The sequence below is a fragment of the Parasteatoda tepidariorum genome, chromosome 4 (genome assembly GCF_982258835.1).
Source record: "Parasteatoda tepidariorum strain Cologne lab strain chromosome 4, Ptep-v5.0, whole genome shotgun sequence".
Lineage (NCBI taxonomy): Eukaryota > Metazoa > Arthropoda > Arachnida > Araneae > Theridiidae > Parasteatoda > Parasteatoda tepidariorum.
The window spans coordinates 106,812,647-106,834,528 of NC_141758.1; the positions used below are offsets into that span (position 1 = coordinate 106,812,647).

Genomic DNA, 21,882 nt, shown 5'->3' on the forward strand with positions numbered 1-21,882 from the left:
CAACAAGGTTCGCCTGAACATTATCTCACTAGTTGTTCCTACACTGTCTCCTGGCATAGTCGTCAACCTAGCCCAACAAATTTAGAAATTTGGCAGAAAACTTTTATTACAAACAATACTTTAAACAAAAGTTTAATAACAGTAATGAACTTCTTAGCGGATAATGACTATCTATTAAAATTTTAATAACTTCCCATTTCACATGTATAATATTTTTTTTGTCTCATTTCTTCTTAAATTCCACACTTTCAGTAAAATCTGTTCTTTTTTTTAATTTTTAAAATTTTTAAATTTTTTTAAATATCATGTTATTTAGGCTGGAGTGGAGCTGGACCAGCGGCCAAGTCCTGGGCTATATGGTTAAGGGTTTTCATAACCTAGGTACATGCTCAGGGCTTGGAGGAAGAAAAAAAAAAGATAACTGTGGAATATCTTCAATTCTACACAGGAGATTAAGATAGGAGATTTGTTTGTCTATAGTAAGAACTCCCCTAGCTATTCGTCTGGACCCGTGGTGGTGGCTATGGTAACGAGGTATAACTATTTCAAGTGGGGGTGTGGGGTCACTGTTTAGGACAGGTTTTGGCTCTGGTCAGCGCGAGAAACGGAATCTTTTTCTTCGATCTATTGTGTTAGTAAAGAGAAGATACCCTCCCAGAAATGCGCTATTCTTGTTTCCATAGCAGCAGACGACCTCAAACTTTTGGAGGGGGGAGTTCTTACTGTAGACAAACTATACAGTGCCTGGACAAATTATTAGACTCAGTATAAGATTCTATGTAAAATCTTAATTATAAGTATGCAATACTTTTACATTTAAACATACATGTAATGGGTTCTTATTCGGGACATTTTTATATACTTCCTATTTGCATTTATTTTTAACGCATTGCATTGCAGTGTTAACTTATTGATACACGTATGTAAACAAGTGCAAACCGGTTTCAGTCACATAAAAACAGTAAAGCTGTATAGTATCACCTGATAATTAAAATTTTACATGGAATCTTACAGTGCGTCTAATAATTTGGCTAGAGACTGTATATTGTGCATAGGCTTTAATTATTATTCCATTTCAGCAATCTTCTTGGCCGAGAGGTAAAGTGGTGGGAGGTAGCAGCGGCATCAACTACCTGTTGCACACATGGGGAGCGAGATCTGATTTCGATTTTCTGGGGAAGGAGTGGAATTTCGATGTCCTTCAAAAGTATTTCAAGCAGAGCGAGAAGGTCGTCACTGGAACTCATGTATCTGGTTAGGAATCTCATAACAGTATGTTTACTACTCAATGACGCAAAGTGCTGTAAAAATGACGTAAAGTAAAAATTAACTTATCAATTAGTGTTTATATACCAAAGATATAAAGTTGATTTAAAGTTAGAATAAGTTAAGATAAATTTTTTTTTAAAGCTGAGACAAATAAATGATGTGAAATTTACAGTTAGTGCCAATCTTGTAAGACTTAATGGACAATGACGCAAAGTACTGTAAAAATTACAATTCAATGACATAAAGTAAAAATTAACTTATCAATTAGTGTTTATGTACCAAAGATATAAAGTTAATTTAAAGTTTGAATAAGTTAAGATAAATTTTTTTTAAAGCTGACAAATAAATGATGTGAAATTTACAGTTAGTGCCAATCTTGTAAGGCTTAATGGACAATGACGCAAAGTACTGTAAAAATTACAATTCAATGACGTAAAGTAAAAATTAACTTATCAATTAGTGTTTATGTACCAAAGATATAAAGTTGATTTAAAATTAGAATAAGTTAAGATAAAAAAAATTTTTAAAGCTGACAAATAAATGATGAGAAATTTACAGTTAGTGCCAATCTTGTAAGACTTAATGGACAATGACGCAAAGTACCATAAAAATTACAATTCAATTTTCAAATATTTACGAAGTGGTTAAAGAATTTATAATTTAATGAACATCATTTACAATGATTTTTCTCCCACTTTAAAAGAAATACTTAATTTTTGTGTGGATAATATGTTATACTTACTTCAATTGTTACTACTTCATTTTCAATGGAGAGCTTCCGAGTTGGCATATATGCTTAAACTGTATATTTCTACCGAAACTCTATGAAATCCCTAGCAAAAATTTTGTACAAAACTTTAATCTAAAAATCCTTAAACATTTTGTCACAAAATTCTGCAGTTTGTGTTTTATTTCATAACCGTCGTTGAACAGCAGACCTAATTTTCCGAATCAACTCCGCAGCCTTGTAATTTTGAATTCAATCCAGAAGACAAGGGAACTTCTGGATCAAATATTGGGAGAGATTTGCCTTCGTGGGGGACTTTTTGATCAAACTAACCCGCATTTGCGTCACACGGAGAGGAAAACCACGGAAAGAACCCACGGTTAGCCTGACAGCAAGGAGACTCTAACGAAAACTTCGCTTTTTCTGGCAAAAATCTTCCCGGATGTTTGTCTCAACATGAGCCTATTTTAAAACTTTTTAATGTATTGTACCAGAGCCGTGATGGCTCAGGGGATAGAGGGATCCGGGTGAACCGGGTTCGAATCACAGCGAGGGCTAGTCGATACAAATTTCACCCCCAACTCACACCGACCACAGTGCTGATGTAAAATATACTCAGAAATCGTGGGTTAGAGTTCCCTTGCCGCCAGACTAACCGTGGGTGGTTTCGTGGTTTTCATCACCATATAACGCAAATGCGGGTTACTTCCATCAAAATTCCACCAAGAAGACAAATTTCGCTCGATACTATCTCCAAGACTCTTCTTGTCTTCTGGATTGGGTTCAAAATTAAAAGGCTACGTAGTTGAACATTAGTAGTCGTAAACCCAAAAATTGGGTCGGCTTTGTAACTACGGTTATGAAATAAAATGTATTGTACCAGTGCCGTGAGGGCTCAGGGGATACAGCGTTCACCTTCCAATGGGTTCGAATACCAGCTGTGGCTGGTTGATACGAATTCTTCATCTGGCTTCATCCGACTACAGTGCTGATGTGAAATATCCTCAGTGGTTGACGGATCATAGGTTAGAGCAGTGGTTCTTAACCTTTTTAAGCCGCGACCCAAATTTGAGAAATATGTTCATGTCGCGACCCAAAAATAAGTCAAAGTTTTTTTATTGCTTTATTTTAGATCGTATTTTTAAAAAATCTTCAATCCTACGATGATGATTTTTTTAACTTACAAATTTTTTATTTATTTTTTTAATAATACAGATAAACAAAAGTACTTTTCGATCCAAGAAAAATTTAATTAATAATCAAGTGTTTTTAATAATTTTTATTGACCAAATTAAAATATATTTATAACTTTTTGAAAATAATTGACATTTTAACTTATTTCTGACTTAAACAGCGCCACTTCTGTGGAACTATTTTTCTACCTCTTAGAGAGGGCCCTTATGTTAATTCTTTTTTACTTTCTTATTTTAAACATTAACTATTAAGTATCTTTTATTCTTATATTAATTTTGCACCTTGATATGCTAAACTAATTTTGAGTCATGTGCCTTTTTAAATTATTATGAACGAGGATTAAGGGTATAGAGTTACCCAGGTACCTTATTAAGCCTAGGCTGAGTAAGCCACAATGACTTCTTCTAGGAGGTGTTGGTATTACTTATTATTTGGTGTATTACTAACTTTTTTGACTCAGCGCGACGCAAGAAATATGCTTCGCGACCCAATTTTGGGTCGCGACCCATGGGTTAAGAACCGCTGAGTTAGAGTACCCTTGTCGTCAGGCTAGCAGTGGGAGGTTTTCGTGGTTTTACTCACCCTCTAACGCAAATGCTGGCAAAGTCCGTCAAAAATTCCTCTACAACCGCGAATTTCTCCCAGTACTTGATCCAGGAGATCCCTTGTCTTATGGATTGGGATCAAAATTACAAGGCTACAGAGGTGAACATTAGAAGTCGTAAATCCCAAAAAATTGGGTCGGCTGTTCAACGACAGTTATTAAAATAAATTGTATTGAATCGTTCCGTCAATAGAAGCCTTTTTGTTGACTTTGTTGCATTATTTTTCGCGCAAACGTTGTATACATGTTATGACATGAAAAAAATATTCTAAAATAGACTAGTCTTACTAAATAGTCAGATTTACTGTAGTTAAAATGAATGAATAGAATAGAATGTTGCCTTTTTTTCTCTCTAGATAAACGTGGTCAAAGTGGTCCACTACACGTCACGGAATTCGAAGGATCTTCCCCCTTGGTGAAAGCATTCATGGAGGGTGTTCAAGGATTAGGCATACAGATTGGTGATTTGAACGGGGATATAGAAGACGGGGCTATGCTTTCCCAAAGTGAGTTAAGTGCCAAAACTGTTGATCATTACCTTCACATTAAATGTGCCGATGCATTTTAGTAATTAAAGCGTGTAACCTCTAAATTAAAGTGTCAATACTTTTTCTAAGTTTCAATCCGGTGATCATTACTTCCATATTAACAGCTTCTTTTACCAATTTTTTTGAAGAAAAAAAAATGCAAAAAATCAACATATATATTTTTTTATTTCATGAATGAATACAAGGAACTAAAACAAAACATAACACACAAGTTCAAAGTTGAAATGCTAATTTTTTATGTGTAAAAAATATTTAATTTACCATCATTTTACTTTCAATACCATTCAGATTGTTAATCCATTATGTAATCATCATCGTCAGTAGAAATCCATTCAGCAAAATATTTTGCCTCTTTAAAATTTTATCGTGACCGGGTATCCAATGACATTTTTGTGGCGGAATTACTCTTGTGAAACTCGTCTCATACAATTAGAAATTTTTTTCATTACATTAAAAAACAATGAAATTTTCTCAATTGTTTTATGTAGATAGTTTAGGCCGAGATAGCCTGGTTGGTAGGGCACTGAGCCTATGTCCAAGAGGTCCTTGGTTCGATCCCCGTCGGCCGAAGTATCCCTGTGTAGTAAATGGTGACTGATGCACGTTAAATCTGTCGAGTTTCAAAGTCCTCCATGTTCCCATAACAAATCAATACCTCTGGAGGTACTGATCCAGGAGTTTCCTAGTCTGCTGGATTGGGTTCAAAATTACAAGGCTCCGGAGTTGAATATTAGTAGTCGTAAACTCAAAATTGGGTCGGCTGTTCAACGAGTAAGTATATATATATATATATATATATATATATATATATATATATATATATATATATATATATATATATATATAGACAGTTGTGTCAAATATTTTCAAAAAAGTTGTTTATTGCACGTTCTGTAATACTTATTTGTTATGCTCTGAATAGTGGTGCGAGGGTTGCTATTTATATTTCTTGCCTAATAAGGAAAAACAAATATGTAGGATCGAAATAGGTTTTATTGTTTTTCAAAATATTCTCCATGATGATCAAAACACTTTTGCATGCGTTTGAACCAATTTTCAAAGCACTTTTTCCAGTCCGATTGAGGTAACTCCAAAACATGCGTTTTCATTGCATCAACCGCTTCTTCGAGGGTCGAAAATCGTTGTCCACGTAATTTATTTTATGATGTGTGGGAATAAGAAGAAGTCATTGGGTGCCAAATCAGGGCTATACGGCGGATGACCCATCAGTTCGATCTTTCGCTCCGTCAGAAATACCTCTGTTTGAGTCGATGTGTGAGAGCTCGCATTGTCATGATGAAGAATGATTCGCATGTTCTTCTGCTTTTTTCGAATTTCTCCGGTGACTTCTGGCAAACAAATGGCCGCGTATCATTCAGAATTGACCGTCCTGCGTTGCTCTAACGCCATTGTTGCCACATGACCGTTAATGCGGAAGAAACAGGCAATCATTTGTTTCGATGTGCTTCTTCCTCGAACAACTTTTGTTGGTTTTGCCTCTTCTTGGAAGACCCATACAGTTGATTGCTGTTTTGTTTCCGGTTCATATGCATAGATCCATGATTCGTCACCTGTGTAGATGTTATACACAGCCTTTGATGTACCTTGAACGTATTTTTCCAACATTTCCTTGCACCAATCAACACGAGCCTTTTTTTGAGCGTTTGTCAGATTATGCGGGATCCAACGCGAACAATTTTTTTTTTTACGCTCAAATGTTCATGCAATATTTTATTGATGCTAGTCACACTAATGTCCAAAGACGCCTCTGTCTCACGGTACGTCACATGACGATCTTGCTTTATCAGTTCACGGACAGCATCGATCTTTTCTGGCACAACAACGGATTTTGGACGACCTGCACGGGATTCGTCCTGGATCGAACATCGACCACGATTAAATTCGTTATACCAATTTTTTACAGTGCTGTAGGATGGCGCTTTATCGCTGAATAAAGAATTAAGTTCATCGAAGCACTCTTGTCTTGACAATCCACGTCGAAAGTTATGAAAAAATAATGGCACGGAAATGTTCACGATTCAATTCAATTTTTTGAAAGAGAAGAACTTTTCAATTTACTGTCAACAACACAAATGAAGCTATAATGGTAAATCGTCTGCTGAATTTATGTTTAAAAATATCAAACTTTCGATTAAAATCGTCTGTGGTCGCCTAGCAACACTTACTGTTGCCAAGGCCAAAAATATAAATAGCAACCCTCGTAGCATAGGCACCAAATTAGCATTTCTAAGGTTATCGAAACCACGTGTTTATTTCGTTTATTGTTATGCTTTCAAAACGTGTTACTATAAAACTAAAGAATTTAAAATAAACGGCAATTGGGTACTTGCATTTCAAGAAGAGGACCTCTCATACCCACACATGTGACCTATGACGTCAGCACCAGCTATTCTTTATCAGCAAAATGGCGTATTATAGGTGAGCTAAGTTTCTTTACATAAGTTAGAACGTTAATTAACGTGAAGTTAATTAAATACAGAGCTGTATCGCGAATCCAATTAGTGAAATATAATTCTTTCTCGTCTACCTCTTTTACTGTACTTAGATTTATTGTTTGTTCATGTATTTTATTGTAACCGATTTTTGTTTTGTGTACCTGGCAACTGCGAAGCATAATTAGTTTATGTTCTATATGGATTCATGCCTATCTTTGAGTTGAATAGGAAATATATAGTGTAAGAATAGAAATCTTTCTGATGGAATATAGAATGTGTCAAAGAGAATTGATACTTGGCGGGCTTGACTTACCCGAAATAGAATAGCAAGAACAGTTGCTAACATAAACAGATGCCGCGTTTCGACAGCCAATCACTTGCAGATATCTAATTGAAATAAAATAAAAAAGTTTTGTTCTGAATAGCAAAACTAATGGAGAAGTGCTATTAAGTCTTTGAAAGCGTAAAAAATCTGTTATTGACGTCAATGAGGCTTAATTAATTTTGGCTATATCTACTAATTCAAATAAAAATAACCTAAGAACCAAGATACAAAATTATTATGGGAAAGCGTAAAAAGGTGCCATATTATTATTGACACCAATGATGCTTAATTTTGGTTGTAGGCACTATTGCCATCACGGTAATTGGTGCAGTTTTAATAGGTATAAAGTGTTTATGTTAAATTTGATGCCGATTACACCTGCAGCCATACTGTAAATTTTTATGTACAAATATTGAGTCAAGCAAAACTATTTAAGAAATTTATTACAGGTAATATTTGGCGTGGTTGGCGAGTCTCCTCTTATGATGCTTATTTAAGGCCTGTCATTTCCTCGTCGAATATTCGTCTTCTGACGAATACTTTGATTATAAAGGTAATTCAAATTTATATTCGGTCCTTAAATGTCGTCTAAAAAGAATGAGAATTACACTTTTAGCAAATAGTAAAGAGAAACTTAGATGCATGTACTTAATGTTTTGGTATACTTTGCGGGTAATACAGTTTTTCATGTGACTCCATAAAAACGCGTTGTAATGCGAATCTCAGTTATAATAAGTGAATCAATTACAATTCAATTAATCAGCGACCTCAAGTTGTTTTAAGTAAGTTACAAGCGAGAACACGGAGTTAAATTGCGGACTGTTATGGGAGAGAGTGTTTGGGACTAATGCGAGTATGTTGGACTAATATGTGGACTAAGTTTTGAAGTTATCGTGAGATGGTATATGGGTCTAATATTGAGACAGTGTTTAAGAGTAATGTAAAATAGCATTTGGTACTAACATGAGAGTGCTTGTGGCCAGTGTGAGACAGCATTTGGAACTACTAATATGGGACAGTGCTTACGACTAAGAGTATATGGATCTAATATTGAGACAGTGTTTAGGTCCAATGGGACATATTATATATGGAATTAATATGAGACAGAGTGCGTGTGGCAAATGTGAAACGACATTTGGAACTACTAATTTGGGACAGTGTTTACGACTAAGAGTATATGGTTCTAATATTGAGACAGGACTAATGGGACATAGCATATATGGAACTAATGTGAAACACTGTTTGTGACAAATACGAGATTGAGTAGGGGATTACACTTGCAATTTTAGGATTTCTTAATAAACTGACTTGCTGAAAAAGTTATTGAAATTTTCGCCTGATATTCTTCATCATAACTGCGTTAAACGTTACGAATTTCAAGTAATAAAATAGTTTTTTTTTTTAAATTAGCGTTTCATATTTTTACAAAAATATCTTTTACTTTCCCGTTTACTACTCCATTCTTACCAATCTTTTATTAAAGTAAAGCATTTTCTTTGTTAAAATTGGTGGAGCATTTACTTTTTTTTTAGCTATGAATTAATATGATTTAATATTAGATATGAATTAGACCTATGATTTAATATTTACGGTATTTTTGTTTATTGTTGTTGATTTAACGACCTAATTTAATAATTTTCGTTTTTGCTCGGACAACGAGGGTCATTATGTTAACTGTAACTATCACAATTTTCCTTTTTTGGAGTTTTTGCTTTGTTGTAGGTGGTTCTGGATGAGAGGAGAGCTGTAGCAGTTGTGGCCGTCAATACCATTTCGGGAGAGGTCTTCCATATCGAAGCAACGGAAGAAATAATACTGAGTGCAGGGGTCATAGGATCGCCGCTCATTCTGATGTGGTCAGGCATGGGGCCTCAGAAATATTTGGAAAAGCATAATGTAATGAGGTCTTTTTTTTCATTGTTATTTTACTGAAAGAGAGGGGATAGAGCGCTTGCCTTCCATTCAGGTGAGCCGGGTTCAATCCCAGAGATATCTGCTCGATTTGAATTCCTCACCCGGCTCGCACCGACCACAGTGCTGACGTAAAATATCCTCAGTGGTAGACGGATCATGGGTGAGAGTCTCCTTGCCGTCAGGATAACCGTGGTGACTTTTCGTGGTTTTCCTCTCTGTGTAACGCAAATGCGGGTTAGTTCCATCAAAAAGTCCTCCACGAAGGCAAATTTCTCTCAATACTTGGTCCAGGAGTTCCCTTGTCTTTTGGATTGGGTTCAAAATAACAAGGCTACGGAGTTGAACATTAGTAGTCTTAAAGTTTCTAAGTAACGCTGTTTTCTGGATTTTGTATTTGATATGCTCCCTATTTGTTAAAGCTCTAATTGGAAAAATTTTGAATATGTTTGCTTATGTGATTGAACTGTTGCATGCACTTCAAACTATCGGAGTGTCCCCGGATGCCCGTTGCGGGGGCGAGGCTGGTATAAGCTAGTCATTAGTATTCTTAAACCCTTAATTGGGTCGGCTGTTCAACGACGGCTATTAAATAAAATATCGTAATATCTCAAAAATTGACAGCCGGAGAAAGTGGTAACTTCGATAGAACAAATGGATGCTCAATCATGAGGAGGAAAATTTTAACTTCCTTAAATATTCCGCATTGGACTGATTGTTAACACACGGTTCCCAGCAAATCACCGAAGTCAAGCATCATTGACTGCTGTCAGTGTACGGGTGGGTGACCACTTGAATCAATCGATATTCGTCTTCGTTAAACTGTTTTAAAGTAAATTGCTCGATTTTGCTTGCAGGTCGTCGGAATACCAACGCGGGGGTGCCCCCCACCCTTGCAGCGGATAAAAAATGTGATGGCATGTCTTCGTATTATCCCCAGGGATGTTTCCCAATGCCAATATCCCATTGTGCAGCTCTAGTGTGGCGTAAATGAACTACCGTTACAGCAACTTAAATATTAACTGCAAAAGTGCATATTTTAATGAAAAGTTGCTTATGTTAATTTGTAAAGTGAACCGATATGCCAAAAAAATCTTTATCTCGTCTATAGCTGGACAAGTATTTAATTCTGCAAATCTTATCTGTGGCAATTATTGAAAGTTTTTGCATAAAATTGTTCTCTAACACATGATCCGCCGACCACTGAGGATATTTTACGTTAGCACTGCTGTCGGTGCAAGCCGGATGTGAAATTCGTATCGATCAGCTATCGCTCCAATTCAAACCCGGTTTACCTCGATGGAAGGCGAACACCCAATCCCCTGAGCCACCGTCGAAAGCTCCAACCCCACAGTGATTAGTAAGGATTATTCAATCCTAAAATTTGATGCTTATTTTCTATTCGAGCAGATCTCCATGATGTTTGATTTACCTGGTGTGGGACAGAATCTGATGGATCATTTGAATGTACCATTGTATTTCCACTTGGATTCTCCTGTCAGCACTACAACAGCTAAAGTTCGATCACTAAACAGCGTATGGAAATATCTCAAAGAGGGAAAAGGTGAATTTTATGTTAATAACTCTGGTTTGATTCGAAGGAACATTATGTACTGGAACCACATGAACATTAGTTCGCAACTAAATTCCAAAATTTCTCCTTAAACTATTTATAGCCTACTTTTGTTCCACTCCTCTATCACATCCTTTGTTTCCTCAGTCTTTGCTTTCGTTAGAATCAGTTTTTAAATTAACCCTAGCAACAATTATACCTTAGCCCCAGTTGGGCTCAAAATTGATTCAATATGGGTCCAATATGAACATGCTAACCCTAACAACAATTATACTTTGGCTCCATCAGTTGGGCTCAAAATTGACTCAATATGGATCCAATAGGAACATGCTAACCCTAACAACAATTATACCTTGACTGCTGTTGGGCTCAAAATTGACTCAATATGGATCCAATATGAACATTCTAACCCTAACAACAATTATACCTTGGCCCCAGTTGGGCTTAAAATTGATTCAATATGGGTTCAATATGAACATGCTAACCCTCACAACAATTATACCTTGGCTCCAGTTGGGCTCAAAATTGACTCAATATGGGTCCAATATGAACATGCTAACCCTAACAACAATTATACCTTGGCCCCAGTTGGGCTTAAAATTGACTCAATATGGGTCCAATATGAACATGCTCCGATGGTCCAATATTGGAATGTCTAGATTTTTTAATACTGGTCCTATGCAGTATCACTATCGGCCTATATAGGCTGAATATATTGTCTGAATAATGATCATAAATTATCGGGTGAATCTGACAATTCTATAATCGGCCGATATTGGTTGTAAAGTGGCAGTAAAATATCGGGTGAATAGGACAATTCTATATAGGGCTCATATCAGAAAAATATCGGCCCTTTGAACCCTTATTGGGCCAAGATTCGTGAATATTGATCCAATGAGGGCCCAAGTTATTTTGCTGCTAGGGATTCTTTGACAATAAGTAGCCATTTTGTTTTACTAAAATGTTTCTTCCAAAAATAACTTTTTACCATTTTAAGTTTAAGTAAAATTTTTTGCTCAATAAATCTAATTTAGTAATTACATTTAATTTCTTTTTTTGTCCAAATTGTTTAAATTTTTACATCTAATTAGCCACGGCATATATTCAAGAAATGTTTTTCAACTATTTCCAACAATTTAAAACAAAAAAGAAAAATGTTCATAATAAAAAAACACGATAATTCAAATTAGGCGTTCCTAGTTGATGAAAATTGTTTCATTTCAAAGGACTCCTTCCCATTTTAAGTGATGATTTCATAGTTGGAGAAACAAACCTTAAAACGGGAATAAAAATATGTTGCTGCTCTAAAATACAAACTAGTCTGTCTTCAAAACATATTTAGAGTTAAAATTTATTCGTCACAACATGATATTTATTATAAAATATTCCTTTATTTTTTTAGTAGAGTTAATAATTTTTTTTTTTTTTTTTTTTTTTTTTTAGATTTTGTTCTCATTTTCTTAAGATAAAGATTTCCTCAAGGTCAGATTAGGGAAAAACATCCGTGTATGGAATTTATCACTTAGTGATATTCACTAGTGATTTTCACTAGTCGCTAAGTGCCGGTATCAATGGCCTCTTAAAAGTTTCATCTAAAAGTAATTTATCGAGACTATTGAGATTGCATTACAAACAGTGTGGAGTTAAAAATCTGAATTATTTTTGATCTAATGATTCGATTCAATTCTAACTTTTCAATCTTAATGGTTCTAGGAACTAACCATAAAATATGCTAATTAATTAGTGCATGGGCATATTTTAAAGTTACAGAATCAGAAAATAAAACTTTTTTCTGAATTAAAAATGTCTCTTTATTCGACAGACTCTCAAATAAGGATAGAATGATGAAATAATCAAAGAACACACAATTTAATAAACAATTCAACAACATATACCGATTATTTAAACAATCCAACACCATTTTCCATTCTGTTCCGCATCATTTACAAAAGCTTTACTGAATGTTAATTTTGTCACCATCTTCAAGAAGAACCATTTGACCGAGTTATTTCAAATTTTGGATTTTATTATTTATTACATGGTAGAAATTTATAATTTATTATAAATTACATAGTAGAAATGTGTACAATTAAAAAAATTCAACCATTTGTTAATTATATAGTAAAATATACTAAATAATTATAAAAAATAATCTTGCATGGAACTATCTTTTAGGGGGATATGTTTAATAATTGTGTGTGTTGTTTCGTTTCACGAGTTCCAGAGATAAGGCCGATATTACCCAAATTATTTTTCCTTCCCCCTCCCCCTATTTTCTAGATTGCGACCACCCTCCCCTTTATATTTTGAGGGTAAAAATTCAAAATCAATCAGAAAAAAAGGTATGTTTGTACAGAGTATTAGTGTTTGATTTCATAACTTGCAATATAATCTGGCCCTAATCAATTAGGTTAGAATCATTAAAATTGAACTCATGTAAGTGAAAATCCGATCATTAGATTTAAAGCTATTAAGATGTTTATTTGCAGGCCCTCTGTCCAATGCCGGAGTGGAATCGATTGTGAGATTGTCGGGAGCATCCAAGAATGATTCCAAAATGTTGTTTATGTTCTTCAACCTCGGAAGCATTAATGAAAAAATATTTACAGCAGTATCGAATTTTGACAAAAACGTAAGCTTTTCTTTATACATCCAGTATTAATATAGGAAATCCACATTTCTTTCGATTACTGTATGCATCATTTTCAAAGCACAAGTTTTAAAAAGGCAAGCAAACTTAAAATTTGTTCAATAAGTAATACACTCTATAACAAAAAAATCGACGCACCAAGAAGGAGTTGTCCGATTGAAACGAAAATTGGTGGATAGGAAGACAATGTACAGAATAGTAAATGATTAAAATTTCAGAACAATTGAATAATTTATTGCAGAGTTAGAGTAACAAGTTCAATAAGGTGTTGACCCGCCTCTAGCCTTGATACAAGCTGCCACACGGCGTGGCATAGACCGATAAAGCTCCCGGATGGTCTCTTGCGGTATTTCCTGCCAAATTCGATCCAATTGTCGAACGAGGTCATCAACATTCCGTGCCAGATGCAATCGCCTTCCCATCCTATCGCAGACATGCACGATGGGAGAGAGATCTGGTGATCTGGCAGGCCAAGGAAGAGTTTGACAAGCATGCAAACAGTTCATAGCAACACGTGCCGCACGTGGTCTGGCATTGTTCTGCTGAAAAACAAAGCCCAGGGCGCTACAAAAGGAACTGTAGCAAAACAGGTATTAGGATGTCGTCGACGTACCGCTGTGTAGCAAGTGTACCACTAATGACGACCAAAGGGGACCGACTGTCAAAGGAAATGGCACCCCAGACCATAATGCCTTGTTGAGGGCCGGTGTGGCGTGCAATAGTGAAGGCAGGATCCCCGTGCGTCTCCAAACACGTCTTCGATGATCGTCAGGACACAGTTGGAAGCGGGATTCGTCGCTAAAGACTATACGTCTCCAGTCGGCTTCATTCCAGCCTGATCGAGCGTCGATTTTGCGCGTCTTAATGCGCCGATTTTTTTGTTGTAGAGTATATATATTGGAAAAAAATTAAAGTCAATTCCTACTTGGTCAATAAAGAAAATTTTTATTTTAGTTACTTTTTATCAAATAATAAATTTTTTTTCTCCCATATGAAATTGAAATTAATTAATTGAATTGAATAAATGAATTAATATTTAGAAAAAAAACTGTATTAACATCCAGTGTCATCCACTACAAGTTAAAAAAAAATGTATATTTGAACTTGAATGGATGAATAAAAAAGTATTTTACGAACGTTTGAAAATATGAACAAGATAATAGGGAGAGTGTGATCTAATAGTAGGAATTGAATTTAAGAAAAAAATGAAGCAAAAATATCGATAAATAACGTTGTTGATGGAGCCGTCAGAAACGTAGTATAGGTTGGCATAAGATAATAATTTGCTTAACTTTTTTTTTATTGACAAAAGGCTTAGTCTTTTGCCTCTTATTGACTTATAGGGGATTAGTCTGCAAAGGGACTTTCCTTTTTTTTCTTTCCTCCAAGCCCTGAGCATGAACCTAGGTTATGAAAACCCTTAACCTGCAAAGGGACTGAGTGGGTATCGGCCCTCGTTAAACTGTTCTACCATAAAGTGCCCGCCTTTACTCGCCGATCGTCCGGCTACCAAAGCAGGCGAGCCATCACCTCTAAAGAAGATAAAAATTAAGATGGCATCCTCGAGGATGTTTCCAATACCGTCGCCAATAGCCTATTGTGCAGCTCTATTGTGGCGTAAAACCAACAACAATAACAGCAACCTACTTGATGTTGTTGTTGTTCATTTACGTCGCACTAGAGCTGCACAATGGGCTATTGGCGACGGTCTGGGAAACATCCCTGAGGATGATCCGAAGACATGCCATCACAATTTTGATCCTCTGCGGAAGGGATGGCACCCCCGCTTCGGTAGCCCGACGACCTGCACGCGAAGTCGAGCACTTTACGGTAGAACAGTTTGACGAGGACCCATACCGAACACCCTCGGTCCCTTCGCAGGCTGATCCAAGTGGTCACCCATAAGTGGCATTCAGTGACTTTCTTAAGTAAAAAAAAGCGTTTACTTACGTAAATTACAGCAGCAAAAACTCGATATAACGAGAACAGTATATTACGGAAGTCCTCTATTACGACAAATTTTCAAGTCACGAATAAAATTTTAAGATTAAAAATGCGAAAATTGTTTGCTATCGTTTTCTTTTTACAACTTGAACCCCTAATTATTATAAAGCAATGTGTGGGACGACAGCTGGCTAATTTAGCTTCTTCCTAACTAAAGCTTCGGCTCTCCACTATTTTTAGAAATCAAGCCGGGCATTGTAAAAGACGATCTCGCCTCCTTATTTCCTTTCTTGACTATTAAACGATGAAGTTATGCAATCCAATCTGTATTCGTGATATGCATTTTAAATTAAAATTATAAAGTTCAAAGTAAAGTAAATTCAAGGAAGTTAAGTTCAAAGTAAATGTTTCAATTTTGTTAAGTATTGTTATTGCTATTTTAAATAATAGTTTTGTGCTTATAATGACATCTGCTTATAATTATTGTTAAAAAGAGCTTTTAATGTAGTTCCCGCTTTTATATGCCATCTTGTATATTAATTTATTTGAAAAATATAGATGCTAAAATTGCGTATGTAAAGCATAACGGAACACCACTGCATTTCTTTTCTTATCAGTATTTTGAGGAAACTTTTCCTGATACTAAGAATGACTCGAAAGAAGGCTTCGTAATTCTGACTTCCTGCTCACAGCCAATCAGCAAAGGACACGTTTCACTTTCGTCATCCCATCCTCTGGATCCTCCAATCATTGAGCCAAACTATCTTCAACAATCAGAAGATGTGAAATGTCTTAAAAGAGGTATATAATCAACTCACTTTTCATTATATTTTAACCATGGATTAAGAACTATATCCAATTAAAGCACTAAAACAAAACAAAATAAATATTATGAATGCTCAATTAATAATAAACATACATTGTTTTATGACCATGAAGTCTTGCTTGCGCATTTTTTTTTAAATTTTTTTTGTTACTACGCATTGTTTTTTAATCATTTTTGTATTTCTTTTCAAGGGTCATTTATTTAAATAATGCGTAATATAAGGGAGCAGTTGGGAAAAAAGAGTTAAAATTGTTTGCAGTATGGATATAGTAAACTCCCAGTGAACCGAAATATCAGTCCCTTGGAGGTGCACTATTTCGGGGTTTGGCTGTATTTTCTTCTTTCTTTTGATCAAAAAACAATTTCCCCATGGCAAACAATGTTCAGGAAACAATTCATGAAAAATCATCAAAATTTCAGTTTCGTTCCGCAGACAATCTTGGCCCCAGTTGGGTTAAATGTGGGTCCTTTAAGAACCGAGGACAAATATATTGGGATGTCTAATTTTTTTTTTAAAAAATATTGATCCTGGAACGTTTTTAAATATTGGACAAAGATTCATTGCTTTCTAGGACCAATATTACAAAATACAGTCAACCCAATATTTACCCAAAGTTGTAAGCCTACAACTCTAACAGCAAAATAACTTAGCTCCTTTTTGGGCCAATATTCATGAATCTTGGCTCAATAAGGGTTCAAAGGTCCTTTTCCAATATTGGCCCCATATAGAATTGTCTGATTCACCCGATATTTTACAGCCACTTTACAACCAATATCGGCCCTACATAAAATTGTCAGATGCATCCGATATTTTATATCCATAATTTAGCCACTATAAGGTTCTATGTTAAACAATGTAAGCCTAGTTCAGAACCTAGTCCAGAAGACGAGTATTGGGAGAAATTTGCTTTATGGAGGAATTTTTGATGGAACTAACCCTCATTTGCATTACATAGAGAGGAAAAACTCCCACGTTTAATTTCATGTCATAGTTAAATTTTTATTTATTGCATCATTAGGCGAAACTACTAGCAGCAGAATCGTAATCTTTCAAAAGAGCCGAAGAAATAATTTTAACTATATTTGGATTAATTGAACGAAGTTGCAATTTCTTATATACCCTCTGCAATATTAGGATTTGTTTTTGCCATTCTATCAGTAAGGGAGCAAGGGAATTGCTCAAGATTCGAGGATTGGCTCCCCACAGCGTGCTGGGGAGCTTAACCTCTGTTTTAATTTTATTTTATAACCGTCGTTGAACAGCCGACCCAGTTTTTTGGGTTTACAACTGATGTTCTACTCCGTAGCTTTGACATTTTGAACCCAATCTAGAAGACAAGGGAACTCCCGGATTAAGTATTGTGAGAAATTTGCTTTCATGAAGGACTTTTTTTAATGGTACTAACCCGCATTTGCGTTACATGAAAAGGCAAACCACGAGAACCTCTCATAGTTAGCCTGACGGCAAGGGGACTCTAACCCATGATCCGTCTACCACTGAGGATATATTTACGTCGACATTGTGGTCGGTGCAAGTTGGGTGCGGGATTCGTATCAACCAACCATCGCTGGAATTCGAACCCGGTTAACCTAATTGGAAGGCGAACGCTCTATCCCCTGAGCCAACACGGCTCAGTTTAAGGATATTGATATTCTTATTACATTTCGGATATCCATGACATCACACTAATAAATAAAGTGAAGCCTTGGGATGCACTAATAAATAAAAGAGATAGAGCCTTCGCTGTCCAATTAGGTAAACCGGGTTCAAATCCCAGCAATAGCTGATCGATACGAAATCCACATCTGGCTTGTGCTGACGTTAAATATCCTCAGTGGTAGACGGATCATGGGCTAGAGTCCTCTTGCCTTCAGACTAAGCATGGGAGGGTTTCGTGGTTTTTCTCTCCATGTACCGCTGTGATGCGGGTTAGTTCCATCGAAAAGTCCTCCACGAGGGCAAATTTCTCCCAATCCTTGATCCAGGAGTGTCTTCTGGACTAGGTTCAAAATTACAAGGCTACGGAGTTGAGCGTTAGTATTCGTAAGTCCAAAACTGGGTCGGTTGTTCAACGGTGGTAATAAAATGACACAAGTAGCTTGCGTATAAATTGTTTTGCAAAAAATACGTACACATAAAATCTTACACCCTTGTCAAAAAAAATCAAATATTTTGCAGCAATCAAAATGGCGGCTAAACTTGGTTCGACGAAACCCTTGCGAGATTTAGGATCCAGACTTCATCTTCCTGGTTACCATTCTTGTTCAGAGTACAAACAGAGCCTTGACGATGAGGGTTACTTAGAGTGCTGGATCAGAATATCCGCCATAACAGCATACCATCCAGTGGGGACATGTGCTATGGGAGATCACTCCATGTCTGTAGTAGACTCCACATTAAGGTAATATACCTCTTATAAATGAAATTTGTTATGTGAAAACACAGACAACTGGCCGTAACCTCACTAATAAACCTCCTCTTAAAAATAAGTAAGAAAGATTTCGAGTATAGGTATAGTTTGTCTAAGCTAAGAACTGCTCCCGTCACAAAGTCTGAGGCCGTCTGGTGCTATGGAAACAAGAATGGCGCATTTTAGGGAGGGTAGCTTCGCTCTAGGGCTAACACAATAGACCGAAGAAAGAGATTCCCTTTCTTTCGTCGACTCGTGCCCAAACAACTCCAAAACAGTGACTCCGCATCCTTACTTGAAATAGTCACACCTCGTTACCATAGACACCGCCACAGGTCCAGACGAATGTCTGGGAGAGTTCTTATTTTAGACAAACTATAGGTAGGTACTTTATTTACGTCGCACTAGAGCAGCAATGATCTGGGATATATCCCTGAGGATGATCTGAAGACATCCTCTGCAGAGGGGATGGTTCTCCTGCTTTGGTAGTTCAACGACCTGCCCTCGAAGTCGACCGCTAAACGATAGAATAGTTTAATGAGGTGCACTCTCGTTCCCTAAGGAGGCTAATCAAAGTGGTCACCCGCCCGCTTACTGACAGCAGCTAGTGATGCTTGACTTCGTTGTTCTACTGGGACCTGAGTGAGATCGTCATAGAGAAGATCCTTCCATGCTAAATCTTTTTCAACTGATTTTCATTGGTCGCTAATTTGTAATTGGTTAGTTATTGTGTTTTATTGGTCGCCTCTTAAAAGTAATCTATCGAGACTATTGAGATTGCATTACAAGCACGTCCTACAGTGGACTGATCGTTGAGACACCGAAGTCAGACTTCACTGGTTACGGTCAGTAAATGGGTGGTTGACCACTTTGATCAGCCTGCAGTATCGGTCCTCGTTGAACTGTTCTACCGTAAAGTGCTCGACTTCGCTCGTAGGTCGTCGGGCTACCGAAGCAGAGGAAACATTTCCTCTGTAACGGATCAAAATTGCGGTGGCGTGTCTTCGGATCTTCCTCAGGGATGTTTCCCTGACCGTCACCAATAACCCATTGGGCAGCTCTAATAAAGTACCGACCTATCTATTCTGGGTGATGTACTTGATGTAAAGCGTTTCCAAATTAACGTTTTTCAACTCCTTTCTGTCTAGCAATCCAACAGCTTCCTCACTTATGATTTCCTAAATATTAACCTTTTTTGTTCATTTCCTTTTCAGGGTTCACAATGTAGAGAACTTGAGGGTAGTGGATGCTTCAGTGCTCCCTCGTCACATTTCGGGAAACCCTAACGCTGCTGTCACTATGATTGCCGAGAGAGCCATCGATTTCATCGTCCACAATTGATATTTTTGTTACTCTAACTGAATTAATTCTTCTCGCATTTTAACTTTTTCTAATCATGATTTCACTAAGTTCAAATAAAATAATTTGTGATTATTTATTAGAAAAAAAAAATGCATCTGAATTTAAACGTAATTAAAAGAAAGCATCCCTATATTTCGCAATTTGTTAGAGTCACTGGCCATATTATTAGACGAGCTGTAAAATTCTATGTCAAATCTTAATTATCACGTGATACTATATACAGATTTATTGTTTTTACGCTGCTGAAAGCGGTTTGCACTTGTTTATGTTCGTGTATTAATTGGTTAACATTGTAATGCAATGCGTTGAAAATAAATACAAATAGGAAGTGTTAAAAAAATCTCCTCTATAAAAACCCATTGCATGCATGTGTAAATATAAAAGTATTGCATAGAAACTCGTGCAAAAGCATGCAATTATTAAAACACTACAGTGCGTCTAATAATTTGGTGTAATTATTATCATATACTAATGTAATACCTGATATAATATATATTCTATGTTTATATAATATATCGTCTAATTTACATTATATATTGTCTCATTTAACCAATTGATACACGAACATAAACAGGTGCAAACCGGTTTCAGTCGCATAAATACGATAAAGCTGTATGGTATCACCTGATATTATAGAATTTACATAGAATCTTATAGTGCGTCTAACAAATTGGCAAGGCACTGTATAATTCGAATTTTTTTAAACTGATTTCTGTATCATAAATGTGTTCATTTGGTGCGATCTCCCAATTAAGTTGACAAGAAACGACTCTTGCTATTATGTAATGATTTTTTGTATGCATTAAAATTTTTTTAATGTGTTTCTGTATCCATTTCTATTCATAATCAGGTTGTGTTTCACTAATACACTCTACAAACATTCATTCAAAGTGATTTTTAAAGAGGAAAAACATGTAGTGCAGCATTTAAAGAGTGTAATGCAAAGGTTCATTTTATTATTTTTTTCTTCATCCTGTTCAAATTTTCAATGGTTCATAAAGTACTTTTCTTTCATCCATTCAAGATCAAATACATTTTTTTAAACTTCTAGTGGATTACATTTGATGGTGGTCTTCTAGTGGTCTTCTTCATTTGATCTAGTGGTCTTCTTCATTTGATGTTATGACAGTTTTTTTTAAAAATATTAATTCATTCATTAAATGTAATTAATCAATTTTAGATTTATATGGATGAAAAAGTTGCAATTATTTAATAAAAAGTAACTATTAAGTAACTGTATTTAATAAAAGTAAGTTTGTTGATCTAAGTAGGAATTTTAAAAAAAATTATCTTACTTTTTTAACAGTTACAAAGAAAGTTTGTTTTTCCTAGCTAAAACCCTGATTTTTAAAAAATAACTTTTTTTATTTTTTGAAAAAGCTAGTTCTTTGTTGGAAAATTATTGCAATCTTAAATTATCTTTGTATATTCTGTGTTCTAATATGTAAATACTTTATCAAACCAAAATTTTAAGTTAAAACATTTTTTTTTACTGATGATGTTGAGACCTGTAAGATGTTCTATTGCAGGGGTGGAGAACCTTTATACAACGTGCCATTTTTTCCAAAAAATTGTTTAATGAGGTCATAGACGTGCCGTCAAATAATTTTGCCTTCGTGATTATTGGGAAAATAATAATACTAAATACTATCAACTCAAAACTCTTTAATTACATTGAGAAAAAAAATATTTTGCAATGTCTCAGTTATACGCGTAATTCAACTTAAAGTAACATCAGTGTGACTTCTGTTGTTGCAGATTAGATGACAAATAACTTATATTAGGTTGTAAGATGTTAGTTTAAGCAGGACGGTTTATTTTTTTTTGTTAGTTATTTATTGTTAGCTTGTTTTTTATGGTTATTAATTGCCTTTTTAGCATTAATTGTTAATTTTTTTCATTAATAATTGTTTATTATTTTGCGTGTTTTTTGTGAATTTTAATTTAATTGTTACATATGCTTCATAGTGTAATAACAAATGTGATCGGTGGCGTGCCCAAAATATTTTGTCGGGTGCCATAAATGGCACGCGTGCCATTGGTTCGCCATCCCTGTTCTATTGTATTTTCACTGCATTCTTT

At 35.6% G+C, this 21,882-nt stretch overlaps 1 protein-coding gene across 1 annotated transcript in view; it reads left to right on the plus strand.

Moving 5' to 3' along the window:
- LOC107453228 (neither inactivation nor afterpotential protein G) overlaps positions 1-20,621 on the plus strand; it is a 38,346-nt gene extending 17,725 nt beyond the window's left edge. Inside the window, exons 4-12 of the mRNA XM_087161882.1 lie at positions 1,080-1,254; positions 4,151-4,300; positions 7,573-7,676; positions 8,846-9,019; positions 10,445-10,598; positions 13,097-13,239; positions 15,819-16,002; positions 18,207-18,429; positions 19,653-20,621. Of these exons, the coding sequence (XP_087018008.1) occupies positions 1,080-1,254; positions 4,151-4,300; positions 7,573-7,676; positions 8,846-9,019; positions 10,445-10,598; positions 13,097-13,239; positions 15,819-16,002; positions 18,207-18,429; positions 19,653-19,779 (1,434 nt within the window). The 3' untranslated portion in view covers positions 19,780-20,621. The remainder of the gene's footprint in view (positions 1-1,079; positions 1,255-4,150; positions 4,301-7,572; positions 7,677-8,845; positions 9,020-10,444; positions 10,599-13,096; positions 13,240-15,818; positions 16,003-18,206; positions 18,430-19,652) is intronic.
- The last annotated feature ends 1,261 nt before the right edge of the window (positions 20,622-21,882 follow it).